The sequence below is a fragment of the Alexandromys fortis genome, unplaced genomic scaffold, assembly GCF_014885135.2.
Source record: "Alexandromys fortis isolate MF-2015 unplaced genomic scaffold, M_Fortis_MF-2015_v1.1 scaffold_95, whole genome shotgun sequence".
Lineage (NCBI taxonomy): Eukaryota > Metazoa > Chordata > Mammalia > Rodentia > Cricetidae > Alexandromys > Alexandromys fortis.
In genome coordinates this window covers 4,175,757-4,203,748 of record NW_026067990.1, presented here as the reverse complement: position 1 = coordinate 4,203,748, position 27,992 = coordinate 4,175,757, and the positions used below count along the sequence as shown (strand labels likewise).

The following is a 27,992-nucleotide window of genomic DNA, read 5'->3' as shown; positions in this document are numbered from 1 at the left end:
TGGACTTTGGAATGATTGATCAGCCCTGACACTTGCACAATCCACTAACAAAGGTCACGCAGCACCTGAACACAATCATGGCAGAATCACCAGGCCTCATCACTGTCTTCCTTTTGGGGTATCTACTCGGCGCTGAATGTGCAGGTTTGTTTCCTTTTCAAAGCTACGTTGAATCTGCTTCTCTTTCAGATACAGAAATATTTAGAACCGTTGTTTTCAACTAACCAAGGTTCCGTGATTTGACGCTATAGTTTCGATTCTAGCAGGCAGCATGTCAGCTGGCAAATATTGGCTGTCTGGTAACTTCACCTTCATTTTAAAAATGAGCTACATTTACAGTGCTTGTGATTCATTTGAATTTAATAGACACAGTTATTCTGATTATTTGACAATACAATTCCTCTTAAAATTTCTGTGTCCTTCGTTTTAAAAAAAATGAAAGTGGAAAAATCTCTTAACAAAGAAATTGCTGGAGAAACAGAAAACCATGTTATTTTGGGATTTTAGACTCACCACCTTGAAATCAAAAGGGGAAACATCAAAACCACAGTGGTCTTATTTACAGAAAAAGTATTTCTTGATCTACATGTGTTTCAATGCTTTAGAGGTAGATGGCAAGGCATTGTTAGAATGTATAAAAGTATATCTTTCCTGTTGAATTTCTCAGTTAAAATTGGAAGATCAACCTTTCTTTATTAAATTAGATGTTTATTAAGTTTTTCCATGGATGGGAATAAACAAGCTCCTCTGTGAGTTCACAAGTCTCAGAACTGTTGTTTAGCGAACCGTGGTACTTACTTAGCGACCTCCCTAGGGGACAAAGCAAGTATACAAATGGCTAGAAGGAGTAGGAACTTAGTTCATGCAAAGTACAACACAGTAAGTTTTTGTTTGGTTTCCTTTTTGCAACAACAGTGACTTTCCTCCCCAGGGAGAGGCGCACAGGGAAAAACTTACTGCATTTAGACAAACAGCCTGCTCACTCGGGATGCATTTATCACGCTTACTTGTAACAGCAACTCCAGCAGCTGACAGTGCCAGGATCAGGGGTGCCAACCCTGGACATCCCCAGAAAACAGGCTGCTCTTCTGGTTTCCACTCCAGACATGATGTCAACTGTGGAATCAGACTGAAAGGCTGAAGTGATGACAGGAAAATGTGAAGGTTAAACTGCTCTAGCAAAGTGGGTAGAGTAAGAGATGAAAAATACATGTTGGACAGCTCATTGCGTGGATCATAAAGGCAGGTCATTCAACACACCTAAGAGAGGACAAAAGAACCTAACACTTTCTTATAAATTAGTGCTAAGGGGATGGTGTGCGTCAGAGGACTGCTGCCCACCAGAAGACCTTGGATAATGGTAAGATAATAGAAGAGTCAAGATTTCAGAGCTGCAGCAATGATGACTAGAGATAATCCTAAAGAGATGTACTAAGGAGAAAAGCAACAGGATTTTAGCATCATTGTGGTCAGGAAGCCGGCAGCACTGTCTTCTGTTAAACTGTCATGGAGCTGCTGCATGTTCATGACTAGTGCCTTAGTGTGCCAATTTAGAATTGGAAATCAAAATGAGTCTGTGAAATGAATTTGATTTTACTAAGTATACAGATCAAAACTGTCTTTCACGCATTCAGGTATGTTAAGACATTCATTACTGTTAAGGTGCCTGGTACCATGACGATCTTGCTCCTCAAGGCTTGCTCCGCCCACTTTCTTACACATCCCAGAACTACCAGTGCAGGGGTGGCACAGGCCACAGTGAGCCTGGCCTTCCTATATAAATTATCAATCAAAAAATGCCCCACAGGCTTGCTCACAGGCCAATTTTATGGGGGCATATTTCAAAAGAGGTTCCCTCTTCCAAAATGACTCTAGCTTTTTGTCAAGTTAATATAAAACTAGCCAGAACACACACATCCACCCATCTACACACTCCACATACACATGTGTATGTATAATATCATATATATAATCATATAGAGAGAGCAATAAAAATAATCACCAATGTTGGCATTTTATGTAGATAGTAACCCTCACACAGAAAGAGCCACATCCACAGTAATGTAAGTATTCCAGATGTTCTGTCTGGTTTGAATATTAACTGTTAGAAGTGAGGCAAGAAAATGAGATGAACTAGATCATAATACTTTTTAAAAAAGGGTCCTAATCTAAAGAGATTTAACAGTAGAGAGCAATGTGGAGGTGTAACAAATGTAAGTGTAAGAAGCACACCCCTCCCTGTGTTACAATGCTCAGGCTGGTGACACTCTAGAACTGATGAGGCTCCAGGCTAGCGGGTCCAACCTTAAGTCTCTTGCAATTATCCAGAGGAATCAAAAGATCCGAACCTGGACAGTAGCCATAGAAAGAAGACAGACAACGGAAGTGGTAATAATGAAACAGAGCTGAAGTGGTTCAATAGCCACACGCTCATGAAAGGGTTAGGAGACATACATAGAGGATCTGAAGGGTCGAGTGCAGTGTGTTGATACCAACACAGCACAGGGTCTGTAGTCTGGCTTTCGACTGGAAATCCAGGGCTAATCCTCTGTTGTGTGACAGGAAGCAGTCAGGAAATACATGAAGTCAAAATGATTCTTTACAAGATTGCTACCAATAATGACAATAATGATTTCCTTGCACAGAGGGCAGGGAGGAAGTAACGGCACTACACAGGGCATAGCAGAGCTGGAGAAAGGAGGAACGCTCAGAGGAAAAGGAAAACAGCATGCGAAACGTGGGGGGAAGAGAGTAACCAGGGACACACTGGCTTATAATTGATCTCAGAGATCCCGTCAACATGATGATGATGAGTACACACTTCACACTGTTGCTATACCCATTTTATATTTGAGAAAGTTAAGGTCCAGGCATTATATGTCTTATCTATGTTCACACAGTTAAAAAAAAAAGGCAGATACATGATGATTCAAATCCTGTCCTATCTAATTGCAAACCTTGTTTTTCCATTCGTCCACATTATAAATTACTACCATCACAGATGTTCTATATGAATGACTTGAACCAAGCAAATAAATTGCGGTGGGAACTTAGATATAAATACACAAAGGTACCCATAGGCAATTTGGTGAAATACAAACCTGCCTCGCCTCAAGACTGCCTGGCAAGAAAAGTGCTAACAAGGAATGGAATGAGTTGGGGAAGTTGGCAAGGGAAGAATGATAGGAAGATACTTAAATAAATTCAGGGATTGGAGAAGTGTTCCCAAATGGATTCAGAGATCAAGGATGTCAATGGACTAGAATGTTCCATAAAGGAAATTACTGCCACAAAAAAATAAGGTAATAAAATTAAGTTTCATTTCTTCTACCCTCCCTGTTTCTGTTAATGAAAAACTAGTACTAAATGCCCTAGAGAGTTCAGTTTGAAGTATTATCAGCTACATTGATGCTGTCTCTAAGATTTATTTATTATTTTTATTTGTGCCTGCATATGAGATTAAGTTTATGTACATCACATCCATGCTGGTACCTATCTATAGAGGCCAGAGGACATCAGATTCCCCTGGTACTGGATGGAGTTACAGGTAGTGGTGAGCCACCTGATACAAATCCTTATGTGATGTGATGATTATGTGATGGGATTTAAACCCAGATCCTCTATGAGATCAGTGCTTTTAGACACTGAACAATCTCTCTAGCCCCAGTATAGCTGCTAAGGAAAGGAGCAACTCCAAGCAGCTTTTCGGGTTCCTGTTATTGATTATGTACATTATATACATACATCAACATATGTAAACATATACACATATATGCCTACACATATGCATGTATATATGCAGAGGGAGCGATACAGAGAGATAGGAATAGATACAAAGATGCAAGGAGAAGGAAAGGGAAGAAGGCAGAAAATTCAAAGTCTTAAGTACTCAAAAAAAAAAAAAAAAACAGAAGTGTCCTACAGAGTAGGCAGGCAGCCATACCTAAAAGAAACCACATCATAAATTTCAGTGAAATGTTTCCATCACTGGAATTCATATACCAACTAAAGACATCATCTTCCTGAAGATAAACTCAATTACTGCATGATTGTTTCTCAATAGCCCATGAGAGGCACTGGGGTCCCATCTGCAGCTGGCCTAGAGTTGGGATTTTGTTGATGTTGTTGCTTAATATATTTTGGTATAAAATACTCTGATCATCTTTCCCCTCCCCAACTCTTCCTAGATCCTCCCTATCTCTTTACCTACCCAACTTCCAACTTCATGTTCTCATCTACTCCCCTACCTACCTATTATCTATTTATCATCTATCTATCTCCCAAAACAAAAATAAAACAAAAATCAAAACAAATAAAGACAGGCTTCTGTTCTTCACCAGATGTTTGTTGCAAAGTCACTGGGAGACTATGTCCTGGAAGCAGCCCAGTCACAGTGATGATGGATCACCTTGCAAGGATCCCGCACTGAGCTATTTCAAGTGATGACGAAGTGTGAAGTTACTGCTTATTTGAGAACTTTCTTTTTCATCCAAAGTTAAATACAAATATGGCTGAAAATGTGACCTTTGATTATTAGAGCTCTACTGATTAAAAGTAAAATTGAATTTTAATTCCTAAATCTCAATGTGTATATAGTACCGTGAGAACATTGAAGATTTTGGCTCCATTCCCCAAAGAGAAATTAGTTATATTTTGGATTGAAAAATAAACATTTTCTTAAAAGACATATATCATTTTCAGAGTTCTCTCTCTCTCTCTCCCTTAAAACTAAAGAAAGGTTCTTTTAAATTTCAGTTTTCCTTGATCGTGAAAATGCCACCAAAATTCTTATCCGTCCAAAAAGATATAATTCAGGGAAACTGGAAGAGTTTGTTCAAGGAAACCTTGAGAGAGAATGTGTTGAAGAAAGGTGTAGCTTTGAAGAAGCGCGAGAAGTTTTTGAAAACACTGAAAAAACTGTGAGTATACCCACATCATACGAGAGCAATATGTCCCCAAGCAAAATATGGAAACCTTCATTTAAAAAGGGAGTGGGGAACTTGAAAGATGGCTTCGTGTCCTATTCCAGAGGACATAGGTGGGATTCCAAGTGTCCACATGGAAGCTGACAAACATCTCTAACTACAGCTCTGGGAGCTCCAACACCCTCTTCTGGCCTCTGTGAGTATTGCATGCACATAGTGCCTGTATGCAGGAAGCCAGAACACCCATACACATAAAATAAAATGAAAACTATTTTAAACCAATTTTAAAAGAAAGAAAATTGTATTTGAAATCTTAAAATATCAGTACACATTAAATCACAAATGTTATAAAAGAAAATGAATCCACATCAAAAATTCTTTAAACACTATCATTAAGTTGTCCTTTTTTTTTTTTTTTCTTACAGACTGAGTTTTGGAAGCAGTACGTTGGTAAGCAATTCATTTTATTTCCTAGCTGCTATCTGAGATATTTGAGAATTGTGTTTTTTTTTCTTTATATAAGTAGAGGTTGTAAAATTTCAGTAACAAACTATAAACATAGAAAGAAAGCAAAACAATTACATCTCAAAGCTGAATGAAAGTTCGCTGTCATTAGTGGAGTTAAAGATGCTGACTACCAATGCTTTCTATGTTAAATCCTAATCATTGGGATGGTCTTCAATGCCCTCCATGGCTTGACTGTCCAGCCCTTCCTGTTGCCCTTCTGCCCACCTCTACTACTACTCCCACTCCACAACCACCCCCCCCCGCACATCCTAGCAGTGTTCCCATGTTACAAGAGTTAGTTATCTGCTATCCCTGTTTGCTGACTCTTCCCAGCTTCTGCTAGGTTCACTTCCTTCCCTTGCCCAAATTCCTCCAACTCAATGAGTTCTCCCTTTATCATATATTAATACTTCAACCTGTTCCCTGGCAGCTCTGCCATTTTAGACACTTGTGTCCTGGTTTTGGTTTTAAATATTTATTTATTATATATACAATATTCTGTCTGCATGTATGCCTGCAGGCCAGAAGAGGGCACTAGACCTCATTACAGATGGTTGTGAGCCACCATGTGGTTGCTGGGAATTGAACTCAGGACCTTTGGAAGAGCAGGCAATGCTTTTAACCTCTGAGCCATCTCTCCAGCCCTGTTTTTTTTTTTTTTAACTACAGGTTTGGTACCCCTTATCTAATATACTTGCAAACAAAAGGTCTTTAAATATGTAGTCTGAAGATCATGTCATACAATAATTTTAATAATTTTGGTTATGAAGCCAAATTTCACAGCATGGGATTTTCCACTCATAGTATCGTGTTGGTATCCCAAAAGTTTTAGATTTTGGCGTGGTTTGGAATTTGAGCTTTGAAATTGAGGCTACTCAACCTGCAGCATTTTCAACACCAATTTATTGTCCATTTTCCCATCCTATAGAATGCAAGCTTAGTTTTGTTAAGAACTAACCTCACTTGCAGATGGGTCTTGACACCTACAGCAGTATCTGCAATGAAGGCAGGCAGTTAATATCTGTCCCACGAACTGACCCAAAGGAAGAAATGTAATGCTTTCACAACAACCAACTTCTTATATTATATCTTTGTACATTTTTAAATTTTGCCTGCAAATACAAATTTTAAAGAATTTAAATCCAGATGTAGAATTTTGATGGAACTTTCACGGGTTCACCTCCTTTATGCTATCTGCTTAGACAGAAACAAATGAACTGGGATGCCTATTCATTGAGCTCCACCAACTTAAGGTCCAATTTGACTTTTCTACAGTTCCTTTTGTGGAGGAAAATAGACAGTTCCATACCCTCAGAACTCCTTCTTGTTTCTCCATGCCCCTTTGAAGTCATGGAAGGAAAGAGGTTCACTCTGTCTTTCCTCCTTCTCAAGGATGAATGCTGCCATGCTCTTTTCTTCTGAATTGCCCCTAAAACTTCATCCAAACTCTATTTACACTGAAGTTAAAACTTTGAAGTTTATGGATCGTTTTTCTGTTTTTCTTTTGTTTTGTTTTTTAATGCAAACCATGGGCTTGGGGAAGTGATACCTCTGTTAGCAAAGTACGTTTTGTTGCTTTAATAAACACATAACCAAAATGCCACTCGGGGAAGAAATTAGTTATTTGATGTTCTTTTTTCCCCTCACTTTTTATTGATTTTTATTGAGCGCTACATTTTTCTCTGCTCCTCTCCCTGCTTCTTCCCTCCTCTTCAACCCTCTCCCAAGATCCCTATGCTCCCAGTTTCCTCAGGAGATCTTGCCTTTTTCTACTTCCCATGTAGATTAGATCTATGTATGTCTCTCTTAGGGTCCTCATTGCTGCCTAGGTTCTCTGGGCTTGTGATTTGTGGGCTGGTTATTTGTCTTTCACTTACTGGTCAGATTGATGGAAGTCCGGGAAGGAACTGAAGATGGAGCAATGAAAAGAACTGCTTACTGACTTGCTCAACTATGTTTCTTACACAACCCACATGGAGCTGGGCCCTCCCACATCAATCATTAATCATAAAGATTCCCCACATACCTGCCCACAAGACAGTTTGATGGAGGCATTTTCTCAATTGAGATTCTTTTTTCTAAGATGGCACTGGCTTTTGTCAAGTTAACAAACAAACAACAACAAACTGTTCATCCAGCATAGATGAAAACCTGAGTTTAATCCTCATCACCAACCAGTTTTGTTATTTGTATGTATTTGGTATAGTTCCAGGACTGACCATTTTGTACTAGATAACCAATAAAGAAGAACGATTCTTAGAGCTCTCTCTCTCTCTCTCTCTCTCTCTCTCTCTCTCTCTCTCTCTCTCTCTCTCTGCAGTTGCCTGTAAGTCTTTGTCTAGGATGGAGACTTTTTCCCCCTCCCACATTAACATGTCCATTATATACTGCCAATGTCTAGATCTTGTGTATGTAGCCATTTCTAGGAGAGACTATTTCACAGCAGACTTTCTGGTATTCTGGCTCTTACAATCTTTCTGTTCCCTCTTCTGTGATGCTCACTGAGGCTGTGATACAAATGTATTTACTGGATCTGCCCTCCCCATGATCCATTGATCTCTGCATTGTGTCCAGTGGTGTTTTCTGTGATTGTCCCCATTTGCTGTACAGAGAGTCTTCTTTGATGAAGGGTGGTAGCCACACTTGCCGGGTAACTACACTAAAGAAAGGATTTAGGATAAAGTTAGAAATTATTCTCGTCCGGCAAAGTGGCAATAGTAGATTCTCTTCTAAGATCTATTAGTTTAATAAACCTGAAATCATACATACAAAGAACAGAAAAGGCCCTAGTAGATTGTAGTTAAATATTTTTTTCTTGGATATGCATGTATGTATGTATGTATGCATGTATGTATGTATGTATGTATATTTAGCAGTAATAATCAAAAAAAGATTACCAATCACCCAGGATTGACTTCTACATACATACATATATACATACACACACACACACACACACCAAAGAAGCAAAACTCATATCAGCCTTTACTTTAGCTACACTTGAACTTTTATGATTCCTTCACACTGCCAATTAGCATACAAACCAGTCCCAGCCCCAGCCCCTGCCCTAGTCCCAGTCCCTGCTCTTGTCCCAGCCCCTGTCCCTGCCCTAGCTCCTGCCCCAGTTCCAGCCCCTGACCCAGAGCCAACCCCTGCCCCTGTCCCAGTCCCTGCAGAATATTTTGAAGTTGGGCAATGACTTTCTCGGTGAGCTAGATGCAATGTTTGCTATACCTTGATCACAAATACCCATGACACATCAAGGGCATACTTCTGTCTCTACTATTTTCACTACCAAAACCTAAACAACACAAACAAGCACAGAAAAGGAAAAAAAAACCATGCCTGTTTTCACATGTAGTTAAGATTCGATAAAACTAGCCTGTGCTACTCAGAAATAGCCTGGTCCCGGGCTCCTTATTGCTGTGTCATTCTCTAACATGGCCTCATCAGACAAAGAGCCTGAGGAAACTAGCGTCTGTCAGGCACCTTGTAGAGTACAGCTCACAGAAGCAGTCTACAGAATGCCTAGCACATTTAACCCTCACACGTTCCCACTGTGAATTCTGCTTCACAGAGAAGGAAACAGGCATAGAAGGGGTAAGGGATTTGCCTTGGGTTACCCAGCTGGAGAGTCACAAGACCTGGAAGAAAATCCAAGTTCTCTTCCCAACCCCTTTCAGTACAACACCTCACAACATTGGAATCTGAATGTTCTTATTCATTAAATAGGAGTCTAATAGTCTGTTGTTGCTGTTGCTTCTGTTGTTGTTGCTGCTGCTGCTGTTGTTGTGGGTTTATTTCTTTTCATTTGATGTATTTTGTTTGTATGTATGTATTGTACCATGTGTGTGCCTGGTAACCACAGAGGCAAGAAAAGTGGCATCAGATTCCCTGGAACTGGAGTTATAAACTGTAATAAACAACCATGTGTGTGGTGGGAACTGAACCCAGGTCCTCTGAAGAAGCAGCAAGTGTCCTTAAGCACTGAACAACCTCTCCAGCTCCAAAACCCAGCAGAATTAAAAGAAAATCTCACATGTCTTGTCTTGTCTCCTGTTGTCTTTGACCCCTACTATGTTTTTTTTTCCTGGTCTATAGTACACAAAGATAGGAACCCAAAGGAGGACTAAATGCAAAATATAATGACACTCATTTTGAAGATATGTCTCAGCAAATGAGTTTCCTGTGTGGCTGGCTGCAAGCCCAGACCCTTCCACTGAAACACCCTAAATAATTCAGATTCATTGGTCTATAATATAAAGTGCAAATGTAGCTCGTTTTTAGACCAGTTCTGAACATCAATAATAATAAACCAGAGATAATGTATTTTGTTTTCATAGAATTGGAACAAATTGCAGTATCTGTGCAAAAGCACATTGGATCAAGGGGCAGAGAGGGCAAGGTCTAATTTTTACAGCAATCCAATTTTCCAGAGAGTTTATTTCTGAAAAGGATTCTATTCCCTTAGTCAACAGAACATAGACAATAGACACATGCTGCTATCAGACAGTAGGGAAAGATTATGAGAACCTACACAATTATGTACCCAGGAGTTTGGCTATATATAAGAATGACTAATAACTGGAAATTTCTCTTTTATTCCTCCTTTTTTTTCTCTCTTTGATCTTTGATACCATTTTATCTCATTGTTTCCTTCTCATATGTGGAGTCCTACAGGCCTAGTTCGCAATTTTTCTATAGCTCAAAATGCATAATTCTCTCCTTCTGGTTGGATTCACCCTCTCCATGTGAAACTTTCTTAATAGTATGAATGGCGGCCAAACACTAAGGAAGAAGACTTAAAGGTTTCCTTCTGCTCCCCTCTTTGCCTATTCCTTCTTCCTGTTTTTTGTTTGTTTTGCTGTCATTGTCTTCAAAGACCATAAATGTAGAAACTTCAGAAAACAGAATGGAGACAGCAAATCCATTCATAAAGCACACCCAACAGTACTTTTAAGTTTCTGATGATGTGCTGACCATGGTTGTCCACTCGGAACCTAACTGGTAGGCAGACAACTATCTTTAAGCTTCCGGCACCTTCCCTGTTCCCACAGACCCTTGCTTCATATGATAGGTAAGTTGATACATTTGCCCTGTACCTGCGCTGCTAGTTCCTTGTGTGAAAACATCTTTATTGTCTAACACAGCTTGCTCTTCAATACCTGCATTAAAGTGTTCTCATATGAAATATAAATAGTAATTATTGAAGTGGATGAGTTTGATTGACTTGCGGTTAACCTGTTTCCATTCCATAAAGAAACATGAACAGCCTCTCTTGTTGTCTGCTCATATAGTAATTTCCATGCAAACATATCTCCCCTCTTCCTTTGGATTGAATGAACTGTGTGTGTCTCCCTATGGGCAACTTTCAAGATACCATTGGCCTTTGCTTCCGTGGATTTTAGAAGCTCAGAAAAACAAGCGCATCACTTACCCATATGCAGTTAGCTTGCAGCACAGTGGTTCTTCTCTGACCCTAAAATCAGACATCTATTCAGGGGAGGACTGGGCATTCTAAGCAATTTATCTGATAATTCCATTTTCTAACCTGTCTTAAAGATGGAGATCAGTGTGAGTCAAATCCTTGTTTAAATGGTGGAAAATGCAAGGATGATATTAATTCCTATGAATGTTGGTGCCAAGCTGGATTTGAAGGAAGGAACTGTGAATTAGGTAAGTAACATTTTTATTATTCATGGTTCAAAGTTTCCTTCTTAAACCAGATGAAACAGGAAATTGAAATATTTATGTACCACACATTTCTCCTAAAACAAACTTTCAAAGCTTATAAGCATTCATGGTCTCTGTAGTCAGTTTTCAGGGTATGAATTCAGTCTAGTATTGAGTGGTAATGTTCCATTCCCTTTACTTATTAATCCTTAATACAGTCATATGTGCTCAGTACCATTATTATCCCCGTTTGAGGAACATTGGAAGACAACAGCACAAACAGAAGAGGTGTAAATGGTTGAGCCAGGAAGTGAACTTCAGCTGAACTGTGCACAAAACTGCATCTATAAAATAATTTGAACTTGTGGCTGAGTCACTTTTGATCTAGGCTGTGGAAGTAGATAGTCTATATAGATCTCGGCATGACAGCTCCCAATGTAATAGGAATTCCTCCAGATGGATAAAACACTTTATATGTTAAATTTGTTATAAAAATCAGAGATTGTTCCTCAATTCAACAGTATTGATTATATCAAAGAGTAACAGGGAAAAAGTAACTTGCAATGTAAGGCTTTGTTTACCTTTTCATTGCCTAGAATCTTTTTTTTTTTTGAGATATTTGTGATTTGAGCCGTAAACCCCAAAGTCCTTTACCTGCTGATTACTCTGGATGCAGTATTTCAGACATTGTGACTGAGAAAAGCACGTGGTACCAAGAAAAAACTTTGTTCTCTGAAACTCTAGGAGAATAGATGTGCAATCTGAGGGAAGAAATTTAACAGCACAGGTTTCATGGCTAAGGATAAAAGGTAGAAAAATATCAGGACACTCTTAAGGCTATATAGCCATCTCTCTGACAGATGAACAAGGCAGGAGATGAAATGAAAGGCGGCAGCTGCACTTGTCCTATTGAGAAAGGGGATAAAAGTCCCTGCAAGATTGTTCAGGACCATGGGAAAGTTCATTGATCATCTTCCTTTGAGATCTGAAAGATCTCAGAATGAAAAGAAAAGTTGAAAGGACAAAGGAATTTAAAAAGAAAGAATGAATGCACGCGGGGAAACTAAAATGCTCAGGCTGGACTTCCATTTGTTTAGCATCCCTGGTGTAGCAATAACCCACAGCTTGGGTTTCCCCTCCTGGGGCTGTGTTAATTGGCTCAAGATCTCTAAAGTGCCATTTGTTCTGAAAGATTATAATTTCAAATTCAGACTTACTTAGTGAAATTTAGTCCTCCTATGCCAGGTATATACGGGAATACTTTGAATAGTTACTCATTATTGCCTCAAATGATGAAACTATTGGAGTGAAGGGGATAGATAACTCAGTCTGTTATAATTGAAGGACACATTGTAGTAGATGATCATTGCAAGCATAAAGGTTGGGATGGAGAGATGATTCAACAGTTAAGAGCATTGGCTGCTCTTCTAGAGGACCTGTTCAGTTCCCAGAGCCTACATGGTGTCTCACAACTAGCTGTACTTCTTCAGCATCCGCAGGCTCAGATATGCACGGGGTACATAAATTTATATGCATATAAAACTTACCCATGCATATAAAAATATAGTGATGAAATAATTGTAAAACCATGTCTATCTACTTTGATATATTTATTTTTCTTTTATGCTTAAGGATGTTTTTTCAGCATGAATAACTGGGTACCATGTCCATGCAATGCCCAAAGAAGCCAGAAGGTGGCAGGGGATCCTCTGGAACAGGAGTTAAAAGTGGCTGTGAGCATCCACGTGGGTTTTAGAAACCTAACTTGGTTCCCCGGGAAAAGCAGCAAATGCTCTTAACCAGTGAGCCAGCTCTCCGGTTCTCTATCTCGTTTTAAAACAAACAGTTTAAAAGGAGGACGAGAACAGCCTCGAGGAATACGAACATAAGTTCAGAAATGCTCTAACAATACGAAAGAGGTTACGGTCCATAGAGAAAAAGTGTTGGCAACATCTCAATGTCCCTTGGTTCCCACGTTTCTGTTTGGCCAGGGCTCTGTAGCTGTACTACAGCCACCGCCGCACTTAGCCTCTGGGGTATATTGATCAGATCCAACCAATTCGATAAAGGGTTTGTTTTTTAAAAAAAAAAAAAATTAGCTCAGCTGATTCAGAAACAAAATGGGAATTCTGTCAGAATGCTCTTCATCACGGACACTAGAGGAGAGCAGCAACAAAGTATATACAAACTCCCACTTAAGCTTCTCGCCTCGAGCTGACTGAACGCGCCCCTGAGAAGTCATGAGGCCGCACAGCAGCCAGGTGTGTGGGCCCATGCCTCACCCTGCCTAGGAAATGCCCGGATTTCCACTAGTGTGGCTTTTTGATTTCTCCCCCACCACACCCTCCGTTTATCAGCGCTCTTAGTCAGGGGAGTGGGGAGCACACGTTTGGGGCATGCCTTCTAGTCAGAAGAAAAAGAAAAACAAAAAACAAGAATTAATTGGCTACTGGCTCCCTTTGGCTAGAATAAAGATCTCCGGATTTCCTCTGCTGCAGAAGAAATCCAAATACCCATTATCAGAAAATCAAGGTCTTCAAGGCTCTAGACACCCTTTCCTCCTAAAGAATATGAGAAACATTTCCAGACAGAAAAACAGAGTGGGAAGAAAAAATTACAAACAAAAGAATATTCTCTGAGGTTGTTTTTTATGGTTTGGGGGTTTGTTTATTTGTTTTTGACTTTGTTCTAATTTTTGCAGGACACCACAGACCCAACTTTCTCATTTACTATGCTTTTTTTTTTGAATAGGAAAAACGTTTTGTTTAGCTGAATAGCATCATGTTTTCTGGCAAACCTATTCAACAGAACAAAATTTTGTTAAGGCTCTGGCGGGCAACCTGATGCTGTCAAAACCAAGGAAAATCCAATACCCAACCTAGTGTTTGCCGTCTAAGTGCTCAGTAGCTGACGAATGAGCTCCGTGCTCTTTCCCAGGTCTCGATCTATTGACCTCTCCCCTGGAATGTCTTGAGCTATAATTCTATTTCTAGAATCCTGAGCCTTTGGCCGCAGGCAAAAGACCGTTGATGCTACAGCAACACATCCCCCTATGTGCACCAACCAGGCCAGGGATCAAGAGCAGCAGCAACATGCTGAGCCAGAAAGGGCAATGGCAAATAAGGAAATGATTGAGAGGTCTGGTGGCTTAACCAAGGGCACAGAAGCAGAATGGAGAAATCATTACCGTCACATTTGCCCTGTTCTCACCACCCACCTCTGTTACCTTGTCACAATCTCCTGTTGATGAAACATTCTCTACAAGTGGTATTTAATTTTGGCTGAACACTTTAGTATTGCTTTGTAGCAATGATAGGATAGCTAGGAACAGGAAAAGAGCCAGAGATGCTATCAACATTCATGAGGGAAAAGGTCCTAAAAACTAACTAAATGCAAAAGACCAGATGCCATTTTTTTTAAATCATGCACTTAGTGAATTATTGGTAGCAAAAACGAAATCTCAGGTTGGTTCCTCTATTCCCTTCCCCAATAACAGTTTATCTTCCTTTCCTGATTTACTGGGCTACCAGTAAGCACTATGAGCTATTTATCAGATGAACTTTAAACAATTAAAATAAAGAAACATATGGAAATGGTGCTGAATATGGACGCAATATGTAAATACCAGTTGTGTTTATACCAGAATAAACAGAAAATAAGTTGTGGAACAGAGTGAAAATGAAGTGCTTAGTAATAAAAGAAAGATGTACAAATACTCTAAACACACTCTGGCTTCTGTGGATACCACACACACACACACACACACATGCACATTAGTAGTTTTAAAAAATAATAGAATAGATAGATTAAAATTGTATTAATACAATGGCCTACTACACAGAAATATAAAGGAAGTATTGCTATACAAAAGCTTATAGATGAATCACACAAATACATTGCTAAAAGAGAAGAATATATATGTTGTTTACATGAAGTTCATTAACTACCAAAGCTATTTACCATGTTTGAAGCCCAGGCAGTGACAGAGTCTGTAAAAGAGGAAGAGGAAGGGTAGTATGATTGGGAGGGAACATTAAGGGACTTGTGTGGGTTGATAACGCTGTATGCATTAACCTGTGCGGCATTTGAACCAGTGTTATATGTAAATAAATAAGCATCTAGTCGTAGCTCATGATTTAGTCAAAGTACAATATCGAATTATTTGATCATATGCAGAATCAAAATATTGCCAACACCATCTTCATGAATTACTGAGAGTGTTATTTTACCTCATTTTCTACTCTTAGCTCAAGGCTTCCATACAAGTGCTTAACATACACGTGAGCCAATAGTTCTGTGTATTTTTGAAATATATGTCAGACAAGACATTAGTTTTTTTTTCTTTTCTTTTAGATGCAACATGTAACATTAAAAATGGCAGGTGCACGCAGTTTTGTAAAAATGGTGCTGATAACAAGGTAATTTGTTCCTGCACTGAGGGATACCAACTTGCAGAAGACCAGAAGTCTTGTGAACCAGCAGGTCAAAATCTAAATAAGTTGTTTTTTTTTAATATTTATTTATTTATTTATTTATTTATTTATTTATTTATTTATTATGTATACAATATTCTGTCTGTGTGTATGCCTGCAGGCCAGAAGAGGGCACCAGACCTCATTACAGATGGCTGTGAGTCACCATGTGGTTGCTGGGAATTGAACTCAGGACCTTTGAAAGAGCAGGCAATGCTCTTAACCGCTGAGCCATCTCTCCAGCCCTAAATAAGTTGTTTAACAAAATTCTGTGTTTGAATCTTTAACACTTAAACTATCTTATTTTAGACTTGTAAAAGGATTTATTTATTTTTATTATATATATATGAGTATCTTGTGTGCATGTATGCATTATACAAGTGTGCAATTCCCATGGAAGTAAGAAGAGGGCATCAGATCCCCTGAAGTGGAGTTATGGAGGCTGAGTGGGTTAACCCGTAGGTGCTTCACTAACCCTCTATAACTCTAGTTATAGCCCAGGTTCAGGCCCTCTGCAGAAGCAGGTGCTCCTAACCACCGAAAAAATCTCTTCAGCCCCCAAAATACCTTATTTCAATACTTACTTGTATCTACTCCTTTTTGAAACTGAACAAAAGATTAGTAGCTTGAAATAAACAAATTAATTTTCCAAATGGCACCATCACTTGAGTTCAATAATTATGTACAGCCTGAATTCTTTTCTGAGACCATGTTTTTTCTCTGATTTCTGTATCACAAAGAAATTGACATGTGTAGCATCTATGTGCAATATTTGAGATTCAGCAGATCTAACTAATAATATACTACCATAGCATAAAAGTCATATAAATACTTGGCTGATTAGTAAATTTCTAATGAAAAGATGCTAAGTGTTAAGTCTAAGTCTGTTGGAGGCCTAGTTAGTTCCATCTATTAAAATTACTTCCTGACTTGAGTCATAAACTGGGGTTCTATACTTTCGGTCAGACTGGATCCAGCAATAGTTTATGCTCTCCTAGCCCGAGCCACACAAGCCTTTACAGTAAAGGGCAAAGTAATGTTTCATAGTTGTGTGAGCGTGACACCATGTTGACAGATAATTGTGTTTCAAACAGCTCCACATTCATTGGTCACCTCTGAAGCCATAATTTTGATTTGGGGGGGAGGGAGACAAGCTTTACAATACTAAAAGAAGGAAAGTAAAATGCCTGGTGTGCACACATGAGGACCTGGGTTCAGATTCCCAGTGCAAAAAAGCCAGGCAGTGTAAATCCATGGTCCCAGCACTGAAGGGAAAGATAGGACCAGTCAGAAATAGTGAGCTCCAGGTTTGGTGAGAGGCCCGGTCTCCAAAAGTAATTTATAAAGCAGAGAAATAAATGAGGACACTTGATGTCCACCTCTGACTTCCATACCTGCAGGCTTGGGCACTCATACCCACACACATATACCACACCCACAAATGAAAAAAAGAAGAACAATTTTGAAGCAAGCCAGGTACAGTTTCTCTTGCATTTCCAAGGCAAGATCTTTTATTAAGTTGGTACATTAAATTATGAACCATTCCTTTATAGCTGTGGGCTTGATACCTATCTCAGCAATGTACCAGGCAGAGGAAATTAAAGACAGGCCCAGCATACAAGAGTGTGTCTGCTGCAAACAAAGGGGAGAGTCTTAGATGCTTCACCTTCTGCCTGCTTCTTCACATACATTGCCTTATACACAGCTTGCCTTAGGAGATGTGTGTGTGTGTGTGCTTGTGTGTGTGTGTGTGTGCGTGTATGTGCGCGTGCAATTAACATTAAAAAGGCTAACTTCCAATGAAGGCAGCTGGCACTGAAGCTTAGCCCTTAGAAGCCTTTCTATGTTCTAAGAGAGGAAAATTAAGATTGAAAAGCACCTCCAACTATTAAGAGTTCCATTTGAATGTAGCCTTACTTTAGCAGCGTAAGTAGGCCAACCCTAAAATAAGCCGCTCTGCCTTTTCAAAGATAACAGTCCTTTTTCTCAAGACATTGTTGATCCTGTATATTTATGAATACGTATTTTAAACTAATTTTCTATTTTTTCAACGACAAACTGTCTTCATGATGCTTAACCATAGCTAATTGCTATAGAAATAGCTGGTATAAGAGATGTAACTGGAATGAGAGGAAAACATGAAAATGAAGTGGGAGGTGACTTTGTTTGACTAAAAAATTGCCATTCCCAGTGTATCAGCAGCTGATTTGTTGGGAAATAAATGAAAGCGGGGGAGGGGGAAAAGATAGTCAGATCCAAGTAAATATAGCTTTGGTTATAATATTTGTAACCTATACCCATTTGGTAAATTTTCGACAAACACAATTGAATCACAATGAGCGCTCTTAAAAAATTCCATGTTGGAATCTCTGGTGCATTAGTGGTCTACAAAAGAAAGCCTGTTAATAACAATCAGTAGAAGCCCCTTTTACCTTATCCTAAAAGGAAAGTTACACAGAATTCCTTCCGGATTTCCATTAGAGGACAGTAAGACTTTAAGAAGCTCAGGAGACAGTAGTAAGATTTGATTTCAGAACACCTATTTTATTTCCATAAAGATGGTGGATTCCAGAGCCGAATGCTCTCACCCATGGAAGTTTTAAAAATTTTGTATAAAAATAATAGGTCAGCCTTTTAGTTTCTTTCAGCGTTGATGGGCCTACTTCTCCAAACTGACAGCAACGAATGAGCTTCCTTCTCAATGTTTGTAATGCAGTTCCATTTCCTACTGTGAAATATCAGAATAATGTTCTTTTTTCTATTTCTGTAGTTCCATTTCCATGTGGAAGAGTTTCTGTTTCATACGGTTCTAAGCTCACCCGTGTAGAGACTACTTTTTCTGATATGGGCTATGAAAACTCTACTGAAGCTGACTTCTTTCTGGATGACTTCACTAACAGCACCATTCTGGATAACGTCACTGAAAATAGTGAACCATATGATGACTTCCGTCGAGTTGTTGGTGGAGAAAACACCAAACCAGGTCAAATCCCTTGGCAGGTACTTTCTATTGACAGTGCGTTTAAAAGCTCGAGCTCAGATGGCAAGAGAGAGGCCAAATGAGGAATGGAGCTAGGACATTAAAAAGACCTGTGGGGATTGTGATATGTATTTAGGCAGATTTCACCACTCAGCAAAAGAAAAACCCCTATAGGTAAGCATCTAGTGGAAGGCATGTCCGGGGATGGCTACCAGACAGGGTCAAAAAGGAATTCAGTACCAAACAAATAGTACAGTAGGATTCTGAAAATGGCTCAGCAATAGCAATGCTTATAAATGAGCTCGCTCTCTCTCTCTCTCTCTCTCTCTCTCTCTCTCTCTCTCTCTCTCTCTCTCTCACACACACACACACACACACACACACACACACACACACACACTGGGACTGGAACTCAACAAACACCTTCAGCCCCTGAAGGGAGGAAACTAGTAAAGAAGTCCCTAGGCCCAGACAACCTGATGGGAATAGAGAAAAGGACTCACATGGAAAGGGTGAAAGCAAAACCTAGTTTCCTGGAATAAACATATGAGGCCTGACCTACTGCCACGTTTCTCCAAGACAGACAGTATGTCCAGATCACCAAGAATTTGTTAGGCATGCACCCTCACACCTCATCCAGTTCTCACTGGATTTGAACCGCTAGAGGGAGGGGCTCAGCAAGCTGCTGGGGTCAAGGAAGCACTCCAGGTCATTCTGGTGTATACTGTAGCCTGGAAAACCATGGTTCTAAAGGAAGCATGCAGAAACCAGCCCCCCAAATGCCAAACAATCGACTCCATCTACTCAGCCCTACAAGTGTGTTCTGCACACAAACTGCATATACAGTATTCCCTGACTGTATTTTTTATATATATAACCAAGAGTTAGATTAGTAGCAAACCCAGGACTTAACTATACATTTAGCCAAAGCTTAAGTGATTCCATCTGTGAGGAGAGACAGGCCAACTCCTCCCACCTCAACACAAGGAGCTAGTCAGTTTCTTATATGAAATTGGACTGGCCCATAAGTAATCAGCATATGTGGTCACTTAAATGTACTGACTAAAAAAATTCGGTTCCTCTGTCACTTCTGCCACACTTCCAGGGAATAGTGGCCACAAGTGTCTGGTGACTATTCCAGACAAGGTAGGTATGAAGAGAATATTTCCATCGTTGCATGTATCTCTGGTGGATAGAAAAGATCATGATTTTGTCTAGTTTAAAACTCCTTAGGCCATGATCAAAATTTGATACTGATTTCAATGATTCTTCACACCAAAATATTATCTCTACTGAAGTATGGACTTTTATTGTCAGAAACCGATAGCTTGGCTGACACTGCAATCTTCAAATTAGCTGGGCAGGTTTCACCTGAGACTTGTTTGAGCAAATGCTTTGGAACTGTTGAGTGGCGGAGCCCTTCTGACGGCAGGAGCAGCGGTCCAGATGAAAATCCGTGGGCACAGGCTAGGGGACTTGGGAAGCCTGGTCACCATGTCACCCTCATTTCTCACCTTATTCCTGGGCTTCCACTTCATTTGCCTGGCCTACAGCAAGAGCCTAAGGGACCTATCAGGACAGGTTGACAGGATTACTCCCTTGGAACTCTAGGGGTCCTGAGCTGCGCAGCTACCCAGTTCAGTTTCAGAATCCTCCCCTCCTCTCCACCCAGGCCAAAGGTGCAAACCAAGCAGAAGAGATCTTTCCTTTTTGTTCTTGTGCAGGGGGATCAGAGCTCTTTGGAAAAGAAGCAGGGACTTGGAAGGAACACTTCAGGGCGTAAGAGGGGAAGCTAGAGAGTTAAGTGCACCACACGGTAACAGAAACACATTTTTCTTAGAGACGGTATCTAGCCGACTGAGAAACTAAAACAGCTATATAGGAAAAAATAAAAGCTTTGGAACATTAGGGGGCAGGAAAGGCAAACTGTAACGCCTATATTACTAGATCACTTTCATCAACAACTCTAAAGTAGAGGTTTGAGAAAACAAAAAGGTGCCTGTCTAAAGCTTTCATTTAATTGTTTTTCTCCCACAGTCATGGCTAGGCTGACAGCTCTGAGCAAGCGCAAATCTCTTCTGCTTTCTGCTAAGGCCTTTGTAGCTCCACCTAAGAAATAGCTGCCTTTTTAAAAGATGGATTTTTATCTTGGTTTTATAGTCTTGGCACAAATGTTCTCCTTAAATACCTTCATTTCCCCATTCTCAGCTTTTCCCAGATGAGTGCCCAAGCTATCACTGAAGTGACCTGCACAGATCTACTCCTTCAACCCCATGACAAACAGAAAACTTAAAATATGAATAAGCCAGAGATGTTTTCTTTTACATGACGATCATAGTTCTACAGAAATGGTTTACTTCTCTCTATGTGTGGTTATGCACACCTTTTTAGTCCCAGCATTTGAGAGGCAGAAGTACATGGATATCTGTGAGTCCGAGGCCAGCCTAGTTTGCATACTAAGTTCCAGGACATCCAGGGCTACATTGAGAGACTCTGTCTCAAAAACAAAACAAGAGCAGGTAGTGGTAGCTCACACCTTTAATCTCAGCACTCAGGAGGCAGAGGCAGGCAGATCTCTGTGAGTTTGAGGGCATCCTGGTCTACAAAGCTAGTTCCAGGACAACCAGGCTATCAAAGAATCCCTGTCTCAAAAAAGAAAAAGAAAGAAAAGAAAAGCAGAAAGAACTAAAAGAAATGTCTTACCTGGAAAAGACAATCTTGTATTATTCCTAGCTCAGATGATAAAATTTCAATTCGGGGAAGAAAGAAAATAACACGTATAATCTCGCCTACATCTACAAAGCTAGTTTTAACAGACCATTTGAGCTATTAACCTGCAGTGTTGTTTTATGAAGTACATATCAATGGCCATTGTATTTAATGATTATAGTTAACCATTATAAGCCAAAGTGAGTATCCCTTATGTACCCAACAAAATAACCTATTGCCATGAATTTGGTGACTAACAGCCATAGCCTAACAAACAGTACATCATGTATTTTACTTTGTATAATAGAAAATTAGAATAAATGGTGTTATTAAAAAGCTAGAACAGATGACAAAAGAAAATAAGGGTTTTAGTGAACTCAGGGAAAGGCTAGGCTGGAATTAAAGGTGCAAAAGAGAACAAACAATGAGACAGCTGCTATTGTGGGCTGCCATTGCCATGGAGAACAGAAGTACAAACTTTTGTATTTTGTCATTGTGTATAGGTGTGTTGGAGAGGGGGCGGTGATACACAGAAGAAGGCTCTAGACTGTGGCCATGAAAATAATTGACAGATCAGAACTCAGATGTTTTGCTTAGAATATATGCTTTCCTATTTTTTCCCCATCATTCTCTGAAGTGTTGCAAGAACTTTTCTTTTGGCTAAGCAGATAGCTCATCTTCCAAGTAGCTAATATTGAGATAGCTATGGTCTTTAGGTGGCCAAGCAAGCATTCCAAACCACGCATTTGTAATATTTTAATTGTAAATATATCTTAGTTCCTTTTTCTTGGCAAAGGTGTTCGCTAAAATTTCTAATACCAATTAGGGATTGGCAAAGAACGCTCTTCAGGCTTAAAAGGACACAACCATATTTCTCAGTGAGGCACTGGAAAACAGCAGAGTCTCCAGGCAGCATCCCTTTGGGAAAGTCATATAAAATATGTTATTGTCTATGTGCCCAGGGGCTGGCTATCCTTCACGTTGACCTACCCTAACCCACTAGCTGGGAAGTGTTCAGTAATCCTACATTAGTACCTAAAAAAAATCCATTTTGTCATGCTAATTCTACTTCCAGAGAAAGACATGCTGGATTGTAATTTTCAGGATAGAACCATGTTACCCAAATTTCCTTGATGGTAAAATTATTTGGAATCAGAGTCAGCCACTTCATCTTTTGAACTTGTCCAGTGCTCTATAATGAGAAGAGTCTCATATCAAAGGTTTAAGTGGCTTGTATTTGTGCTCCATAACAGAAGCCTAAGGAGACAATAGAACATGTGGCGAGGGCTGGAACCCTGGCTTGTTGCAGTCACATCTTTTTTCACCTCCCATTCTCCAACCCATGGTGCCTCATAGAGCCTGGTTGCCCAGGACCATTGCCAACACCCAACCTATGGTACTCATGAAAACTTCTTCTCAGTGCTTCAACCCAAATGTCAAGGCTGTGCTCCCTTCCTAACACGGTTGGCACAAGCAGAGGGACAATTGAGGTCACGTGCACATACTCTATATCATTTGTGGAAAGATGCATAATCCTATCACATCTCCGGACCCAGAATATGCCTCTCCCAGCACATTCGGAGAGGGAGCAGGAGCTTCCAGGGCCCATCCACATTCTGACAAGGAAGTGCATTTGTTCAGGAATCACTTCCCTTGATGGGTGTGGTAGTCTATCAAGGGAAGACTGGCCTCCTCGCCCTTGTTGGGAGTGGTGTGAGGACTGGGTGGATCATCTGGAGCTAGCAGACAGTGGGATATCAAGACCACACATGAAGGCTTGGAGTCAGCCAGCAAATATTCCCATGCTGGAAGGAATATAGCACTAAATAAGCTTTAAATGATGGGTTAGAAAAGTGACCCTAGATGCAAAAGGGACACTTTCTATTTCAATATCTTCAACAGCGGTTTTATCCAGGCTTTTATCAGATGTTTGCTTCCCAATGACCCTACAAAGCATGTTCCCAGCCTGAGTGAACATTTTTAACCCATAAAGATTACCAAGCTACGAGAATCTGGATTCACTAGCTATATAACACTTCTCAAATGTAAGCACTCGAGGAATGGAGTTCCACTTTCTCCAGCACTACCCACAAAATATTCTCATTAAATCTCTATGACCCCCCCAATCTGTTTTTATAAGAAACTGAGATTTTCTCTGACATTTTGTTCTCAGACCACATCTAAGATATTCTGAATGTTCAGGAACATAAACACTAGGGCCAGGCAAGTGTATGTGACACACATAGGCCACAGCACACATGTGGAGGTCAAAGGACAGCTTGCAGAAATCGGATCCCAGGGACTGAACTAAGGTCACTAGGCTTGGTGGCAAGCACTTTTACCCACTGTGTCATCTCAGTAGCACGAGTGCTTATGTATTTTTAAACCTCAGTTTGCTCACTGAGCATGTACAGAGTAATATTTCACAATGATTGTGTTTTGAGTTACAAATGTGTATAAGTAATGCAATCATTAGCCTCAAATAATCATTCAATAAATGCATAAAATTAGGAAGATTGTTAAATCTGGGTGGTAGAAATCCTGGTGTTTATTATATCATTATTGTTTTTTCTGTATTTTTGCAATTTTTCAAAATGTAAGGCAATAGCTAAAAAGAGCCAGAGAGCCTGAGAGTGGGAAAGGGGTCAGAGGGTTGTGACAGTTGGGTGAGCCCCTCAGGACTTTAGCTACACAGCTCATGCTTCAGAGTCCAGGACAAAGTGGCCATTAAGTAAGTTGAATTTGGGCCCAGAACAAGTCCTTCAAAAGGACCATCTGTGCCCCACATGCAAAGGAACCAACACTCCCCACCCCTTTGTCGTGTTTAGGGACAGGTTTCGCTGAAGGGCTACTTAAGACTTAGGCTAAGGGCATCAGTTCACAAAGGCTAGTGGGCTTCTGAAAAGAGTTTACTGAATGCTGAGTGTGCCCTCTAGTGTCCACACTTCTCAGATTTATCTCTGAAAGTGTGGATCAAAAAATGCCTTTGTTTACAATGGGACTGAAATTCTCTAAGTTGATTTAGACATTGATGTGGCAAAAAGAAAAAGAAAAGGAAAGGAAGAGAGAGAGAGAGAGAGAGAGAGAGAGAGAGAGAGAGAGAGAGAGAGAGAGAGAAATTGATGGTCCTCTTTGTTTATGCTGTGAATGTGGACAAGAAAGAATGGATTAGCCTCTTATCCAATAACGTACATGTTTAAGGTCACACTCCAGATACTTTTGTTCACCTTGTCTCAAAGTCAAGCACAGCAAAGCGGACTTTTTAGAACAAGGACAGCCTCCATCTGTAGCCAGAGGACGCTGGCTGTGATTAAGGGAGCTGGAAGGAATGTGTGAGTCCTGCTGGTGGTCAGCACCTAGGTGACTAGGAAATGCAGCCCCTGTGGAGTCCTTAGGTCTCATTTTATAACATTCTCATTTGGAGGTTTGAAACAACTCCTGAGAAACTGGTCAGTTTTTTTTTCTTTCAAGGGACCTGTAGCAAAGAGATGTCCTCATAGGTCCTCATAGAAGGCAAGAGACTCAATACTGATTATTCATCCTGGGGAGTTAGTATTTTCTCCCATATCCACTGTAGCTCCTTGAAAAGCTTGTGCCAGGAGGCTGCAAATAGCATGATAAAAGGAACTCACGGGCCCCACATCACAGAAAATAGCCACTCACCAGATTTGCCTCCCCCGGAGCACTATCCCTGCCACACTAGCTCTCATTCTGCATTCACTTCGAGATCAATAGAGAAACAGTAGTTTGGTCTGTGCTCCAGAAACACTAACTCATCTGCAGAGCAGAGCCGACACTTTCCAGAAACCCTCTGCTTCTGCCAGCACCGAACAGCCAACTTTTCCCCACTCCCGAAAACAGCATATGTATTCATTTTTCTCTGGATCAGATACCATCTGCAGTGAGATTCTTAATTTTATTTCCACAGGTCATTTTAAACGGCGAGGTTAAGGCATTCTGTGGAGGTGCCATCATTAATGAAAAATGGGTGGTAACTGCTGCCCACTGCCTTAAACCTGGTGACAAAATTGAGGTTGTTGCAGGTAAGGAAACAGAATAGATAATAATTGGCAACATCAGCATTATGATGGACATATTCTCTTGTACAAAGATCCAATAGGATTGCTACTGAATAAATTGGGCTAATGATAGCGGGGTCATAATTTCAAATTCTAACTTATTCCACCTTCCTAGCCCCATATTTCTTTTTGCGAACCCATAAGGCACCCTCAGCATTGTACAATTATTTATTGGTGCATGAATTTCCCCACCCACTGTATTAGATCATTGAGACTTGGTTGCTAGTGTTCACTGACCCCAAGCCAAATGTAGACCCATGGGAAATGTGTCTATGCAAAAGACAATAAACTATGAGATTTGTTTTCAACAGGTGATTATAACATTGATGAAAAGGAAGACACGGAGCAAAGGCGAAATGTGATTCAAACTATCCCTCATTACCACTACAATGCAGCTGTTAATAAGTACAGCCATGACATCGCCTTGCTGGAGCTGGATAAGCCTTTACTACTAAACAGCTATGTAACACCTATCTGTGTTGCCAATAGGGAATATACCAACATCTTCCTTAAATTTGGTTCTGGTTATGTAAGTGGCTGGGGGAAAGTCTTCAACAAAGGGAGACAGGCTTCCATTCTTCAGTACCTGAGAGTTCCACTGGTCGACCGAGCCACATGCCTTCGGTCCACAACATTCAGCATCTATAACAACATGTTCTGTGCTGGTTACCGTGGGGGAGGCAAAGATTCTTGTGAAGGGGATAGCGGGGGACCTCATGTTACTGAAGTGGAAGGGACCAGTTTCTTAACTGGCATTATTAGCTGGGGTGAAGAGTGTGCTATAAAAGGAAAATATGGAATATATACTAAAGTTTCCCGGTATGTCAACTGGATTAAGGAAAAAACAAAGCTAACTTAATGAAAAACCTATTTACAAAGGAAATTCACTGGGATTGAAAATAGACCAAGCCCTTTACTAAACTAGTCATTTTTTCCAACTCTTGTTAAATATATAAGTTCGATAAATACTGGTTTCTCTGTGCAGAGGAAGAACCCATCTAGAATCTATATTGTACTAGATCGAGTAGGTTATCAAATGTAATCACTAAAGAAATAGTTTGGTAAGAGATTTTACTGTCTCCCTAAGTCCAGCCCTTGGTAAAATGAAAAAGTGATGTTTTCCATGGTGCCCAGCAGGAACCCTAGTCCTCAACTGTGATGACGTATCCCGTTCTCCTTCTTAGCAGCAATCTATGTTTTAGAGATCCCTTGCCTCTCTCAAATTTATTGATTGTGAATCCAGAATCTTTAGTCCATTTAAGGCCAGCAGCACACAGGAGCAGCTAATAGGTCAAAACTCATCAAATGTGCTACTTCCTCTCCTTTTTTTTTCCCCCGGATACTGCCAAACTCCCAACCCCCAAATCAATGTTCCCCTCCCCCACTCCCACGCTTCTTCTCCCCAGCCTTTGGAGAAAGAAGACAGTCTTTTTTTTAATGCTGTACACATATATACACGACCACCAACCCCATACTTACTTCCAGATTGGTCTCAAACTTACTTTGAATAATATGGGGATGAGGTACACTGCCTAAAATCATAAGAGGAACTTTCCCTTTAATACACTATCCAGGATAGTTCCCCAAGAATGTGTAATTGGTGATCATGGAGGCCTGACCAGGAATGGTTCTGAGAAGGCAAACTTACATGTCATTGCAAGTATAAAAAGCAATGACATTGATCAAAATATATTGCCCCCATCTGGAAAAAAATTCACAGTAATAGAAAGTTAATGATGAACCAGACAGAGTGGTGCATGCCTTCAATCTCAGCACTCAAGAGGCAGAGGCAGGTGGATTTCTGAGTTCGAGGCCAGCCTGGTCTACAGAGTGAATTCCAGGACAGCCAGGGCTATACAGAGAAACCCTATCTTGAAGAAAAGGAACAAGAAAGAAAAAAAAGTGAATGATAAATTTAGCCATATAATTACACTGTGTATAGTAGCATACTGGTAAATATCTGAGCACGAAGATCTCTTAAAAATACCTCAGAACCTTACTTGTAACAATCGCTCATTTCTATTGTAGAAATCCCCTTACCTTGGTAGACTTCAAGCTATTAGCATGAAGTTATTGAACAAGGAAGTTGAGAAAACATGCAAAATTGATCTTAAAACAGTGCTTTAGTCCATATTTAGCCTAGAACTAGCTGAGTGTTCAAGGACTAGTTTAACAGTGTGTCTCCAGCATTCTCCAGTGTCTTAGACAAGACAACTTGCCTAAGCGAAACAACCAGCGTAAGTGTCATGTCACCCACAGCAGGCTCAAGGATGGGAGTCATTGCAAATGGTCAACCAAATGGCCCATTTCTGGTTTTCAGCTCACCTGTGAGCTTTGTTACTATAATTAATCTTGTTATATTGAATTTTTAGATGGTTGCTGACAGTCCAACATGTTTCTCACCTGCGACTTAATGAACTTGTATTTTAACTCTTATCTAGATCTCTGTATAAACATATTTGATATTGACTACTTATTGATGTATAAATGGAACAAATGTCAAAAGCATGATTTGAACCCTTTGGCACTGCCACCTGCTCCCCACCAAACAAACCGTACTCACTACTGCCGATTTTACTTAAGTTCTACTACTTACTGCCTCTTTTTTGTCTTGCATGAAGTATCAATAAACATCATTCCAAATTTC

At 40.1% G+C, this 27,992-nt stretch overlaps 1 protein-coding gene across 1 annotated transcript; it reads left to right on the top strand.

Moving 5' to 3' along the window:
* F9 (coagulation factor IX) lies at positions 1–27,992 on the top strand. Its single transcript, XM_050159647.1, has 8 exons — positions 1–144; positions 4,756–4,919; positions 5,351–5,375; positions 10,995–11,108; positions 15,459–15,587; positions 18,348–18,577; positions 25,195–25,309; positions 25,657–27,992. Exons 1-8 carry the CDS (start codon positions 78–80, stop codon positions 26,202–26,204), a joined length of 1,392 nt encoding a protein of 463 aa, XP_050015604.1. The 5' UTR covers positions 1–77; the 3' UTR covers positions 26,205–27,992.

What these genes read in the sequence shown, in the direction of transcription:
- F9 (XM_050159647.1), top strand. Translation starts at nt 78, where the DNA reads ATGGCAGAATCACCAGGCCTCATCACTGTCTTCCTTTTGGGGTATCTA. An exon ending in TTGAAAACACTGAAAAAACT is followed by an intron (nt 4,920 to 5,350) that starts GTGAGTATACCC and finishes TTTTTCTTACAG; the next exon opens with ACTGAGTTTTGGAAGCAGTA. An exon ending in AGGAAGGAACTGTGAATTAG is followed by an intron (nt 11,109 to 15,458) that starts GTAAGTAACATT and finishes CTTTTCTTTTAG; the next exon opens with ATGCAACATGTAACATTAAA.